Here is a 13,486-nt window from a genome sequence, read left to right on the forward strand (position 1 = left end):
TTAATTCATTTCCAGTTCAATAGTGTCTGGCTTCAATAATTACGAACACTATCGCATTTACCCACTGTGAAAAATAATTCACTCTTTCAAAAGTCCTGTATAAACCTAATTTTCTAACTCACTTTGGTGTCTCTCAGTTGACGTACTCCCTACCTTTTCTGTTTCTACATAAGCTTCCTTTCTTTCGTTTCGTAGGAATAAATTGAACTTATTTCAAGATAGAGGGGGATACAACTGTATGGAATATAGACTCATCTTTTTTCACTCTCTCTCTCTCACAGAATGAAAAAGGACACCATGATATAGCAGCTGAGGTGGTGGATTAAGATAATGGGAGGGGGGGGCAGGAAAAAAAAAAAAGGAGCCTTGCTTCACCCCTGCCCCGCCCCCGGCCGCCTCCCGGGGACTCAGAGTCCTGGAAGGCTTTGCGGAGCTCCGGAGCTCCGGGCTGGGCGGATCGCTGCCCACAGGGAGTCGGGAATGCGAGGTTCCAGCTGAGCAGCGGTCTCCCGCCGGAGTGCCGGTGTCTCCTTGGAGGTCGAGTCCAAGGACGTGGCTTGAACCCGGGAGGTGGGGCGCCGGAGTCCACGCACCGGGGATGGACGCGCCGGGTGACCTGGAGGGCCCACGCGCACCAGGAGGTGACCGTGAATTGCGTGGCCGGGAACCCGGAGCCCAGCGGCGGCTTCGGGCCTGTCTCTTTAGCAACGATTGAATTGCTTTTAGCTTGATTGGTTTCCGAGAGATTGGAAAAGGCTGGGGCCTGATCCTGGGGTTCGGGCCAGCGTTTCTTTTCTCTCTGGACGGGGCAAAGTTCCAGGACTGGATATGTGTCACGGTATCTAGTGACTTTCTAACCTATGCCTCTGCTTCTAAGTACTGTGTGTTTAATGCATTCAAATAAGTATGCCATTAGGCAAATGTAAAACGTTACCTTTCAAGTACCCAGTGTTGTTGCCTTTGTTTTTAGCTTTCATTTCCCTTTCTCATCTACAACAAACATTTTACAAAGATTCATAAGACTTCCTCATATTGCACAGATTTTTTTTTTTTTTCCTTCTGGACTGCAATGGCAACCTCTGACAAATAGAGCAAAGCAAATATATTTTTCTTAAGTTTTTCCTAAAAACAGTTTAATTTATAAATGGCTGATGGATTTGCTTGGATATTTGAAACTCTGAGTAATTGATTTAGTGTTTTTAAATGACAATTTAGCCCTGGAAATAAGTGTTAAATTAGCTAATGCAAAAGACTAGTAATTAGGGTAAGAAAAGTATTGATTTGTGAATTTTGAGACTTGTCTATCCAGAAGCATACCATTGTAAATATTAATTCACCAGCTGAATGATTTCGCTTGTTTTCTCCTGCTTACACTTCATTTGACTTCAATATTGCCTTAGAAATCTTTGTGGGTTTTTTGTTTGTTGGTTGGTTGGTTTTTTGATACAGAGTCTCCCTCTGTCGCCCAGGCTGGAGTGCCATATTGCGATCTCCCCTCACTGCAAGCTCGGCCTCCCGGGTTCACGCCAAACTCCTGCCTCAGCTTCCCAAGTAGCTGGGAGTACAGGCGCCCACCACCACTCCCAGCTAATTTTTCTGTATTTTTAGTATAGACGGGGTTTCACCGTGTTAGCCAGGATGGTCTCTATCTCCTGACCTCATGATCCGCCTGCCTCGGCCTCCCAAAGTGCTGGGATTACAGGCGTGAGCCACTGCGCCCGGCCAGAAATCTTAGTAAGTTAACATTACATGCTTGAAACATTGAGTTCATGTAGCATATGATTCAAGTAACTTGAGAAAATAAGGACATTATGCTTCAGAGAGCATCACCCTTTGGAGATCACCCTGCCACCTCGTCTTTCTTGAAGGGTTACTAAAGACCAGAGAAACATGCTTTAAAGTGAAGGTGAAACAAATCAGATAGCTTGATGATTTCTGCATTTAAGTTCTAGTAAAGAATAGTATGTAAATGAAAGCAATATGTTTTCAAAACTGCAGTAATGTACAAGGATTGTGTTCCATTTGATCAAATGTACTGTATTCAAAATAGCCCTAAGCTCAGCAAATGATATCTTCAGAGTGCAACATATGTGCACAGAAATCACATTTGTGTACTTTGATCAGTAGTCTCAATTATATGCCTAATTGCTGCATGTTTGCATTCAAGGTGATGATCCTGCAGGAGGTGCAAGAGAGACTCCCAGGTGGCTTTCGAGAGAACAGGTTTTTGTACTGATATCGGCAGCTTCCTTGAACTTCGGTTCCATGATGTGCTATTCTATACTTGGACCCTTTTTCCCCAAGGAGGTAAGACATTTTTAAATCCTTAGTGTGGGGAAAAGAAAGAGAGATCAGACTGTTACTGTGTCTATATAGAAAGAAGTAGACATAAGAGACTCCATTTTGTTCTGTATTTGAGATGCTGTTAATCTGTGACCCTACCCCCAACCTTGTCCTTGCAAGAGACATGTGCTGTGGTGACTCAAGGTTTAATGGATTTTGGGCTATGCACGGTGTGCTTTGTTAAACAAGTGCCTGAAGGCAGTATGCTTGTGAAAAGTCATCACCATTCTCTTAATTTCAAGTACCCAGGGACACGTACACTGCCAAAGGTCGCAGGGACCTCTGCCTAGGAAAGCTAGGTATTGTCCAAGATTTCTCCCCATGTGATAGTCTGAAATATGGCCTCGTGGGAAGGGAAAGACCTGATCGTCCCCCAGCCTGACACCCGTGAAGGGTCTGTGCTGAGGAGGACTAGTATAAGAGGAAAGAAGGCCTCTTGGCAGTTGAGATAGAGGAAAGCATCTGTCTCCTGCCCGTCCCTGGGCAATGGAACATCTCCGTGTAAAACCCGATTGTATGTTCTGTTTACTGAGAAAGGAGAAAACCGCCTTAGGACTGAAGGTGGGACGTGCTGGCAGCAATGCTGCTTTTTATGCGCTAAAAAGGTTTATGGAGGTGTTTGCATATGCACATCAAGGCACAGCACTTTTCCTTAAACTTATTCATGTCACAGAGATCTTTATTCATATGTCTTACTGCTGACCTTCTCCCTAGGATGATCCTATTATCCTGCCACTTCCCTTTTTCTAAGATGGTAAAGATAATGATCAATAAATACTGAGGGAACTCAGAGACCGGCGCCGGTGTGGGTCCTCTGTATGCTGAGCACCGGTCCCCTGGGCCCACTTTTTCTTTCTCTGTACTTTGTCTCTATGTCTCATTTCTTTTCTCAAGTCTCTCGTTTCAGCTAACAAGAAACGCCCTCAGGTGTGGAGGGGCAGACCACCCCTTCACTTAGGAGCTCTGTTTTTTTTTTTTTTTAAGCCGTTTGAATTATTTTATTTTATAGTATATAAAATGTAAAAATCTGCTTATAGGACAGATGGTGTATAGAACTCCAGCCAATAGAGTACTTCTTATAGAATGCTTGATACCAGGAAAAAAAAATCCAGTCAGAAAGAATATCTTCTTGGGAGGTAATTCACCTAAAAGTAGTTGATCTTCTGAGAATTACTTCGCTTACCCTATAGTCTGATTAATCTTTATTTGGTTTCTGCAACTGAAAAAAAGGAGTGCACTGAATAACTGAGATTCAAATGTTACTGCAATAGGTCTGTGTTAAAACAGTAACTATTTTCTTGAGGTTTTATTCACATTTTAAATTAAGATGTTTTGATTCCTGCCCCCACTTCCTTTTTTTTTCTTCTTCTTCTTTTGAGACAGGGTTTCACTCTTGTTGCCTAGGCTGGGGTGCAATGTTGCGATCTCAGCTCACCGCAACCTCTGCCTCCAGGGTTCAAGTGATTCTTCTGCCTCAGCCTCCCGAGTAGTTGGGATTACCGGCACCTACCACCATGTCTGGGTAATTTTTGTAGTTTTAGTAGAAATGGGGTTTCGCCATGTTGGGCATGCTGGCCTCGATCTCCTGACCTCAGGTGATCTGCTCACCTTGGCCTCCCAAAGTGCTGGGGTAACAGGTGTGAGCCATCATGCCCAGCCCCTGCCCCACTCCATATTCCCTCTTTTAACTTGAATTTCTTATGGACTCTAGCAGCAGTGTTTATGCAAGGGAGGAATTCTGATTAATAGGGCCTGTTCCTTCTAGGCATAGCCTTTTATGTGGTGTTAGGATTTATTGACATAGATTCAATAGGATATAGTATGAAATGAATATGACTGGCTTGGAGTGTAGACAATATAACCGTGTGTTTTATTTTGTTCTTTTTGCCAGATCCTTGGCTCACAGTGCAGTGGCAGCTTCTTAGTCCTCCAGCTGCCTTTAAAACATGTAGTCCTTTGTTCTGTGTGATACAAAAGAAGATAAAGTGGCTTCTCTGCTAAAGGAACAATATTGCTATGTACCCATACAGTGCTCTCTGGCTTTTAGTACACATTACCCCTCATTTATCCATTTGATCCCTGCAACAACCTCATACAGAATCTTGAGAATCTAAGCATGTTGCAAATGAAGAAACAGTCTCAGAAGTTGTGACTTGCCCAATTCAGTTCTATTAAGTAGAGGTTTAATGAGTTCCTTCTCTAGAGCAGGCAAAGCATGGGACGTGTTAGGGTAGAATAAAAAAAATCAGGGAAATGGTTCTCTCTTGTCCATCCATTGGGAGTGAAAAAAATGGGGGTGGTGGGGGAAAGGTTCCAATGATTTGGATATCCCTTAAGAAAAGGATTTTTCAGAATGTTATAAGACTGGGTTTTTTTTTTTTTTTTCTGTTTTTACATTATCATTTTCTTCTGGCTTCCCTCTATCCATACTAATGTTATAAGACCCTAGAAAGAAGAATGGTTAATTCTGTCATACATGGAGTGGGGATAGGAGAAGAAAGGGCGGTACTGAAATGAACTCTCAGGATAAATTTAAGTTGGGGCTTTTTTTTTTTTTTTGAGACAGGGTTTCACTCTGTCACTGAGGCTGGAAGTGCAGTGGCATGATCAGGGTTCACTGCTGCCTCGACCTTCCAGACTGAAGAGATCCTTTTGCCTCAGCCCCCTGAGGAGCTGGGGCACAAGCATGTGTCACCACACCTAGCTATTTTTTTTCTATTTTTAGTAGAGATGGGGTTTCACCATGTTGCACAGGCTGACCTTGAACTCCTGAGCTCAAGCGATCTGCCCACAACGGCCTCTCAAAATGCTGGGATTACAGGTGTGGCCACTGCACCTGGCCTAAGGTGGGTCCTAAGAAATTTAATTCTTATAGTGAACAACAGAGATGGAGGTGTTCTAGGTATAGTCACAGGAATTGCAGAGTGAATGGCATGTTCCTGGGGAACAGCAGACAGCTTCTTGATGTGGCTTGAGCCTGGGGTGAAGTGAGGTCTAATAGGAGACAGTGGATCTGAGGAGGCAGGCCGGAGATAGAAGGAAGGGCATTTGTCAAGGACTTAGTCAGTGGGCAGTCATCAGAGGTGTCTGAGCAAGACAAAGCAGTCTGGCCAGACTTGGGATTTGTAAATAATAATAATAATGCTAGGCACAGTGGCTCACACCTGTAATCCTAGCACTTTAGGAAGCCAAGGCGGGAGGATCACCTGAGGTCAAGAGTTCGAGACCAGCCTGGCCAACATAATGAAACCCTGTCTGTACTAGAAATACAAAAATTAGCCAGGCATGGTGGCACGTGCCTGTAGTTCCAGCTACTCAGGAGACTGAGGCAGGAGAATCGCTTGAACCCAAGAGGCCGAGGTTGCAGTGAGCCGAGATTGCGCCACTGCACTCCAGCCTGGTGACAGTGTGACTCTGTCTCAAAAAAAATTAAAAAAATAAGAGCCTGTGGAATTGAGATGAAGAAGAATTGGAGTGAGTGAATCAACCAGTGGGAAGGGCATTTCCTAGCTCAGCTGGAACTCAGTGAGTGCAACTAACGTTAGTTTCCTCTAAGTGAATAGGGACAAAGGAAAACCGGGCTATGGGTGTGTGCTTTTTAAGTTTTTGACTGAGTGTTTTGCTTATAGAAAATGTTGACTAAAGAAAAAAGTCAAGCTTTTAAAGAACTAAAGTTCATTTTATTCAGGAGTCTTACTGAGGACTACAGGCTGAGTATTCCAGTTCCTAGTTCATATACAGGTGATACAGGTGGTGGAGATTCAGTATGCGCAAGGTCACATCAAAGTTTAGGTGTAAGAGTATATCTGGTTATAGATTACGAATGTACCTTTGGTAACAGTTTATAAAAGCATAATCACAACCCTGTTAGATGTTATCTTATGTGTAGGAAAAGGCAAGGCTGGGGCATTTATCATTTAAGGAATGTAATAGCTCAGGCAAGAGATGTAGGGGGCCATGTGCTCTATCCTGCTCTGTCTTCAACTCATCCCTCCCAAGAGCTGCATGTTGTCACAGAGTCAGGGGTTTTGTGACATTACGCTGGCAAGCAGAAGTGAGCAAAATGTGGCTTCTTACATTTGCTACTTTGTCTCGCCTCGCAGAGGGAAGGCAGAAAGAAAGGAGACAGAGGCAGGATAGAGAACATTCTAATTTTAAAAGCTGTAAATATGAAGAGCAGGCTTTGATTTTTCATTTCTGATGAAAATCTTATGGTTAACAAATGCATTGGTGAAGCCTCATCCTTCCTCCTGCATGTTCTGCCATCTTTCTTATTAGCTAAACTAACTGGGCAAAGGAAAAACAGTGCCTTTCTTAAATTCTGGTGTGAGATTCCTACTTCTATTCATCATTTTTCTTGCCATCCTCATCCTTGGTCAGAGAACCAGAAATTGCTTATTTATTAATTGTTTATTTTTTGAGACAGAGCCTCGCTCTGTCATGCCCAGGCTGGAGTGCAGTGGCATGATCTCGGCTCACTGCAACCTCTGCCTCCCGGGTTCAAGTGATTCTCCCACCTCAGTCTCCCAAGTAGCTGGGATTACAGGTGCATGTCACCACACCCAGCTAGTTGTTTTGTATTTTTTAGTAGAGATGGGGTTTCATCATATTGGCCAGGCTGGTCTTGAACTCCTGACCTCAGGTGATCCGCCCTCCTTGGCCTCCTAAAGTGCTGGAATTACAAGCGTGAGCCACTGTCCCCAGCCTAGAAATTGCTTTTAATAGCTGTTTTTGCTTTCCTAATGTGAAGCAGGATCCGTGTTCCAAAAATGGCACGTGGCTGCTGCTTAGCATGTGGTTCTAGCACATCCTGTGTCAGCGTTCCATTTCCACAGTGAATATGGGAACATGCACAAGATGGAAACTGTAATGGCTTACGACCTTGTAACCTTTGCAAGTCCCTCTCCTCATCTATAAATGAGGCCAGCTAAAAATACATCCCTTATTTAATTGTTGTTAGATACCATGTAAAATGGCACTTAATAGAGATCCTGGCTCATAATGAGGGTCTAGTAAGTATTAATTGCTATAGGCATTATATATTTTCTGCTAGATTGTAAATTAAGTACTTATTGGAACTATTAATTATTGATAATGTAACTTGACTAATGAATGTTTGTCTTTTCTTTCTTTCTTCTTTCTTTCTTTCTTTCTTTCTTTCTTTCTTTCTTTCTTTCTTTCTTTCTTTCTTTCTTTCTTTCTTTCTTCTTTCTTTCTTTCTTTCTTTCTTTCTCTCTCTCTCTTTCTTTCCTTTCTTTTCTTTTCTTTTCTTTTTCTTTTTTTTTTTTTTTTGAGGCAGAGTCTCGCTCTGTCACCCAGCCTGGAGTTCAGTGGCACAATCTCGGCTCGCTGCAACCTCTGACTCCTGGGTTCAAGCAATTCTCCTTCCTCAGTCTCCTGAGTAGCTGGGATTACAGACACGTGCCACCACACCTGACTAATTTTTGTATTTTTAGGAGAGACGGGGTTTTGCCATGCTGGACAGGCTGGTCTCGAACTCCTGACCTCAAGTGATCCTCCCACCTCAGCCTCCTAAAGTGCTGGGATTACAGGTGTGAGCCACTGTGCATGGCATGAATATTTTTCTTATGCCTTAATTGACTCCTTTCACAACATTTTCTTTTTGAGGAACCTGACCCGTGTGTAGTAGAAATGTAGACCTCATGTTCCAGTCGACATACAGCATAACCATTTGTTACAGTGCCATTAAAGGTATTTTAATGAACTCTCTCTTGTATCCACACCGTTATTTCCTGTGGTTATTAGTACATGGAAAGGGAATGGCTAGTTATGAAGCCCAAGAATTATGGGCTTAAATCTTTCCCAAGCCATTACTGTGGAGCTGTGGGCCCATCCTCTCTGCCTTCACGCACCACCAAGTGCTTTAGGGACATTTCTGAGGACTTTTCCTAAGTAAGAGGGAGGCCCTTCCTCAAATTTAGCTTAGAACAACAGAGTTCACTTCTCTGGCTTCCTGTGGTATGACGCTATGAGAAATGTATGGTTTATTTAAAGAGGCACAGTCTGACATGGAAAAAACATCCTTGAAAAAGACAAAGATTGAATGATGATAGTATCTTTACATGGGAAGGGATGGAGAAAATTTTTATCGTAAATTATAGTTAGAGAGAAAAGGTAAAGAAAGGCAATCATGGTTGTAGAGAATGGATGTTGAAGAGCGCAAAAGTGTGTGTGCATGTGTGCATTTCTGTATTAATTATAGAGTTATTTGCAAAAATCCAAAGCTCTGCTGAAAGGATGAATCTAAACTGGACTCTTCTGACCATAAATATTCACTGCTGGTACAATGCCTTATATATACAAGATGGTCAATATATGACAGTTCAGGCTTTCCCTTTGTAGTGTGCCAAGTGGCCAGTCCTATCTTAAAGAAATTAAACTCGTATTTTGATTCCTTAAACTTCTATAGCTAGAATCTGATTTAAGGATCTGCCATAGTTCTAGGACTTGACAAAGTTTTTTAAACTTTCTATTTTTTTTTTTTTTTTTTTGAGGTGGAGTCTCGCTCTGTCGCCCGGACTGGAGTGCAGTGGCCGGATCTCAGCTCACTGCAAGCTCCGCCTCCTGGGTTTTTAGGCCATTCTCCTGCCTCAGCCTCCCGAGTAGCTGGGACTACAGGCGCCCGCCACCTCGCCCGGCTAGTTTTTGTATTTTTAGTAGAGACGGGGTTTCACCGTGTTAGCCAGGATGGTCTCGATCTCCTGACCTCGTGATCCGCCCGTCTCGGCCTCCCAAAGTGCTGGGATTACAGGCTTGAGCCACCGCGCCCGGCCTAAACTTTCTGTTTTTGTATGTGAATGTAGTTGTGTATCACAGTGGCAGTATTTGAAGTTCAAAAGAAGTAGATTTAGGATAAATATTACCTGTATCAAATCTTAGGAGCTCACTGATAGAATAGGCTATAAACATTAGTAACTGTAATTGATGGATGATAAACTACCTTGGCTGTTTCAGGAGAACGTAGAATGTCAGGGGAGCATCTCTCACCTGTGTTGTTGATGACAGGAAGGAAAACTGTCTTCTCCAAACTGTCAGGTAATTGGTATTACTGTCAGAAACGGAGACCTAGACTGATTGGGCCTTGGTCTGACCCATGTGCCAACTCATGGAACTTTCTATTCTTGAGTTTGAAGACCGGCCAGTGTTTTTTGTTTGTTTCCTATACTTAAATGTGATCCCCAAAAGGAAGTGTGTCTGAATCAGCTGTTTCCTCGGTCCTGTGACTATGCAATACAGCCCAAATTTCCTTAACCAAGGCATTTTTTGTGTTTGTTTATACACTCTAATTCTGACTTTTGCCAGCTAGAGCTAACAATCCTTTATAGGCATGGTGAGTGAATTATTTTCATTTAAGAGACTATGGTTTACTGTCTAAACTATTACTAGTTTCCCTTCCTTCCCCACCCCATTGATTTTAGAAGAATAATCTTTTTGAAACTGATATACCAATAAAGTTCACAAGAAGATGATGTTCTGATCTATTATTCCCATTTTTCCATATTGATGCTAATTTTTCTTTGAAACTTTGTTTCCATTTCTGTTACTTAAAGGCTGAAAAGAAGGGAACCAGCAATACGATTATTGGTATGATCTTTGGATGTTTTGCTTTGTTCGAGTTGCTGGCATGCTTGGTATTTGGAAACTATGTAAGTATAAAGTTCATATGCACATCTTAATTTTTAAAAATTGTATGATGAATTATTTTAGTTTACTAGTCTAGAATTTGCATTGATACCGAAATAACCATGGTTATAATTTTATAAATTGTGCCACTATTGACAGTTCCCTCCTCAGATTTGATTGATTTTTAACTCTTTCCATGTTTTTAAGCAATGAGTACTGTCACTATATTAAAGAATTATTATAATATATTAACTGTACATGTCTTACCCCATCCTATATTTTCCAATACAGTGGATTTGTTTCTATCAGTATAGACTTTCAGAAGTCATAAATTTACCACTCTTCTTTGACATTTATTATAGCTTGTACATATTGGAGCAAAATTTATGTTTGTAGCAGGAATGTTTGTCTCAGGAGGAGTTACAATTCTCTTTGGGTAAGTCATTTTCTGATTATATTTGGGAGCTTGAACAGATTTCATAATCTATCTTCTGTTTAAATTGTTAAAGGTTCTTTAAGTCAATGGTTCCATTATTGTCTGTCAAACGCATAGCATGTGACTAATGGCAGAAGTTGAGTAAGTAGAGAACAGGGATAAATGGCATTGATTTTAAGGAAACAGGCCTCTGGGGGATCACCTTGATGCTTGCTACTGAACCTATTCATTAGGACTCCTGTGACTGTGAGTGACAGAAACTTAACTCACTTTTTTGAGTTACGGAAACGTACTAGCTTTAGTAAAAAAGTGAATTTCTTTAATAAAGTGTCAACTCAAAAAATATCAGAATACAGATTTGAAGTGATGTCATGAGAAATTTTTCCTCTTGTGATTTGAACAAGCTCTCCCCTTTAGGTGGCAAGGTGACCCCTAGCAGTTTCAGTAGAAAGTGCCAGTTGCCTAGTAGTTCCTATTAGAGTCACAGAATGAAGCCCCACTGACCTGACCTTTGCTGATGGCTGTAGCCAGGGGGAAAGAATGTTCTGCTTGACCAGGCCAGGTCACATGCTCAGTTCAGAACATGGAATAGAATGGTTTCCCCCATTGCTACTTCCCGAAAAAGGAAAAACGAGTGCCAGTGAAAAAACAGATGTGAAAGTTCTTAAGCTTAGAGTTCTTAAACCAGCAGTGTAGTGCCAAATAATATGGAAGAGCTTATATAAGTACATGGGAACACAGAGGAATAACAGTATAGTAACATTATAACGAAGTAAACTCAAGAAAACTGTTAAATGAAATGGGGTTAAAAAATTTTTGGAAGGGTCTTTTTTTTTCTTTCTTTATTCCTTTTTTTTTTTTTTTTGGTTTGAGTCGTACCATGGGTGAGATCTGAAACTGAGTTCTTTCTTCAGAGGGTCTTGTCAGTGATTCTACATGTTATTCTTCTTTTTCTTTCTTTCTTTTTTTTTTTTTTTTTGAGATGGTGTCTTGCCCTGTTGCCCAGGCTGGAGTGCAGTGGCGCGATCTCGGCCCACTGCAACCTGCACCTCCCAGGTTCAAGCGACTCTCCTGCCTCAACCTTCCAAGAAGCTGGGATTACAGGTGCTTGCCACCATGCCCAGTTAATTTTTGTATTTTTTAGTAGAGATGGGATTTCGCCATGTTGTCCAGGCTGGTCTCCAGCTCCTGACCTCGGGGCATATGCCTGCCTCGGCCACCCAAAGTGCTGGAATTATAGGCATAAGTCACCACACCAATTCTACATATTCTAGAAAGGTTTATTTAGTACTATCATCTGGGGGACAAGTTGTATCGCAGAAGAGGGCAACTAAGCTGTTGTTATGACTCGAATTGTTACCAAAAAAGAAAAAGGGTAATTTCCTCCTACTGAAAAGACAACAACGCAACTCTTTTTAAAAAAATTATATTCTAAAGTGATTTATTCTAATAACTATGGGTGAGGTACTACTCTTTTTAGTGAGTACATACAGTTAAAAAGGAAAAAAATAAAAACCAGCTTGGCATTTGAGAATTGTCTTACTCCTTTTTAGTGTATTGGACCGAGTTCCAGATGGACCAGTATTTATTGCTATGTGTTTTCTAGTGAGAATAATGGATGCAGTTAGCTTTGCTGCAGCAGTGACTGCATCCTCTTCTATCCTGGCAAAGGCTTTTCCAAATAATGTGGCTACGGTATTGGTATGTATTTTATAAGTATTTCCCACTTTCCTTTGAGTGTAGGCCAAAATATTTGCCCTTCCAAGTTAAAGCTGGGATCCATTCTTCTATACTTGCATTTCTGTACTCTCTGTACTATTTTTGCCTTTCACCCGGAGTTGGACTAGCAGCAAGCCTGTCAATAAATGTAACACTGGTGTTACTTAGGTACTCTTCCTGGTTTTAGAATTCCCTGAATGGGCAGTTTGACAGGTAAATGTGGTCCAAATCAGTCATTCTTTTTACCACTTAAAAAAAAATTTCCTTGGTAGTTTTTTTTGCTGTCTCCCTGTAACCTAGATTGTGGTTGAGCTGCCTGAAGCATTCCTCTGCCTTAGAAAAGAGTTATCCCTAGTGGCAAAATAATCAATTCATATTAAAGTCCTTCCTCCACTTTCCCCAGATTTATGCACGGGATCTTAGAAATCATCTCAAAGTCCTTAAGTGCTTCTGCGCTGTCTATCTGAGGATGCTTTTGCATTTTGACATAAAAATCCAAATCCTGGTGGCATCATATTGACATGTGTTTTTGTATACTGCTTAGATGCTTATAGAACTGGTATTAGTGACATATCAGATTCCCATCCCATCCATAGGCAGCTGCCTCTCTGACCCCCAAGAAGTCTTTTCTATTATAGCTCTCTCTCTCTGGGCACATGCGCTTCTGGAAGACTCATATCAGAGTCTGTATGGTGCCCTTATAGCATTTAATTGTTCTCTTAGACTTCAGAATCTAATCAGCTTAGTAACAAGGACTCCCTTATTTACTCATTTAATACTGTAGTTTGAAAATTTTCACTATCAGGTAAACCCTTTGCTGTGTAAATACTTATTCCCACTTTTTGTTAAGCATTTATGTATATAGCTGGATAGGTTTATGTTAGATTCTGTTGCCATTTGGCAGGTACACCATTTACATTTCCGGAAAATACATTTCTCTGGAAAGGGAGGAAAAAAAATACATTTTTCTGAGAAAGGGCTCAGAAGAACACTAGTCTGTTAATACGCCCTATAAGATAAGGGTTTATGGCTAAGCAGGTTTGGAGAGTGCTATCTGCTGCCTCTAACTTAGAGATGCCTAGTTCACATTAATGTCTTCAGACCTTGAAAATCCTGGAGTAGGATTACTTTATTAAATGTTCTACAACGCACTTTAACTATGGAACCACTTTTTTCTATCTTTTCTTTCTTTCTTTCCTTCCTGCCTGCTTGCTTTCCTTTCCTTTCCTTTCCTTTCCTTTCCTTTCCTCTTTCTTTCTTTCTTTCTTTCTTTCTTTCTTTCTTTCTTTCTTTCTTTCTTTCTTTCTTTCTTTCTTTCTTTCTTTCTTTCTTTCTTTTCTTTCT

At 41.3% G+C, this 13,486-nt stretch overlaps 1 protein-coding gene across 1 annotated transcript in view; it reads left to right on the forward strand.

Annotated features, from left to right (window-relative positions):
- The first annotated feature begins 414 nt into the window (after positions 1-414).
- Positions 415-13,486, forward strand: part of SLC18B1 (solute carrier family 18, subfamily B, member 1) — a 29,894-nt gene continuing 16,822 nt past the window's right edge. The window contains exons 1-5 of the mRNA XM_011962143.1: positions 415-641; positions 2,168-2,307; positions 9,915-10,010; positions 10,350-10,423; positions 11,977-12,124. Coding sequence (XP_011817533.1) covers positions 599-641; positions 2,168-2,307; positions 9,915-10,010; positions 10,350-10,423; positions 11,977-12,124 — 501 coding nt within the window. The 5' untranslated portion in view covers positions 415-598. The remainder of the gene's footprint in view (positions 642-2,167; positions 2,308-9,914; positions 10,011-10,349; positions 10,424-11,976; positions 12,125-13,486) is intronic.

The sequence above is a fragment of the Colobus angolensis genome, unplaced genomic scaffold (genome assembly GCF_000951035.1).
Source record: "Colobus angolensis palliatus isolate OR3802 unplaced genomic scaffold, Cang.pa_1.0 Scaffold58, whole genome shotgun sequence".
Classification (NCBI taxonomy): domain Eukaryota; kingdom Metazoa; phylum Chordata; class Mammalia; order Primates; family Cercopithecidae; genus Colobus; species Colobus angolensis.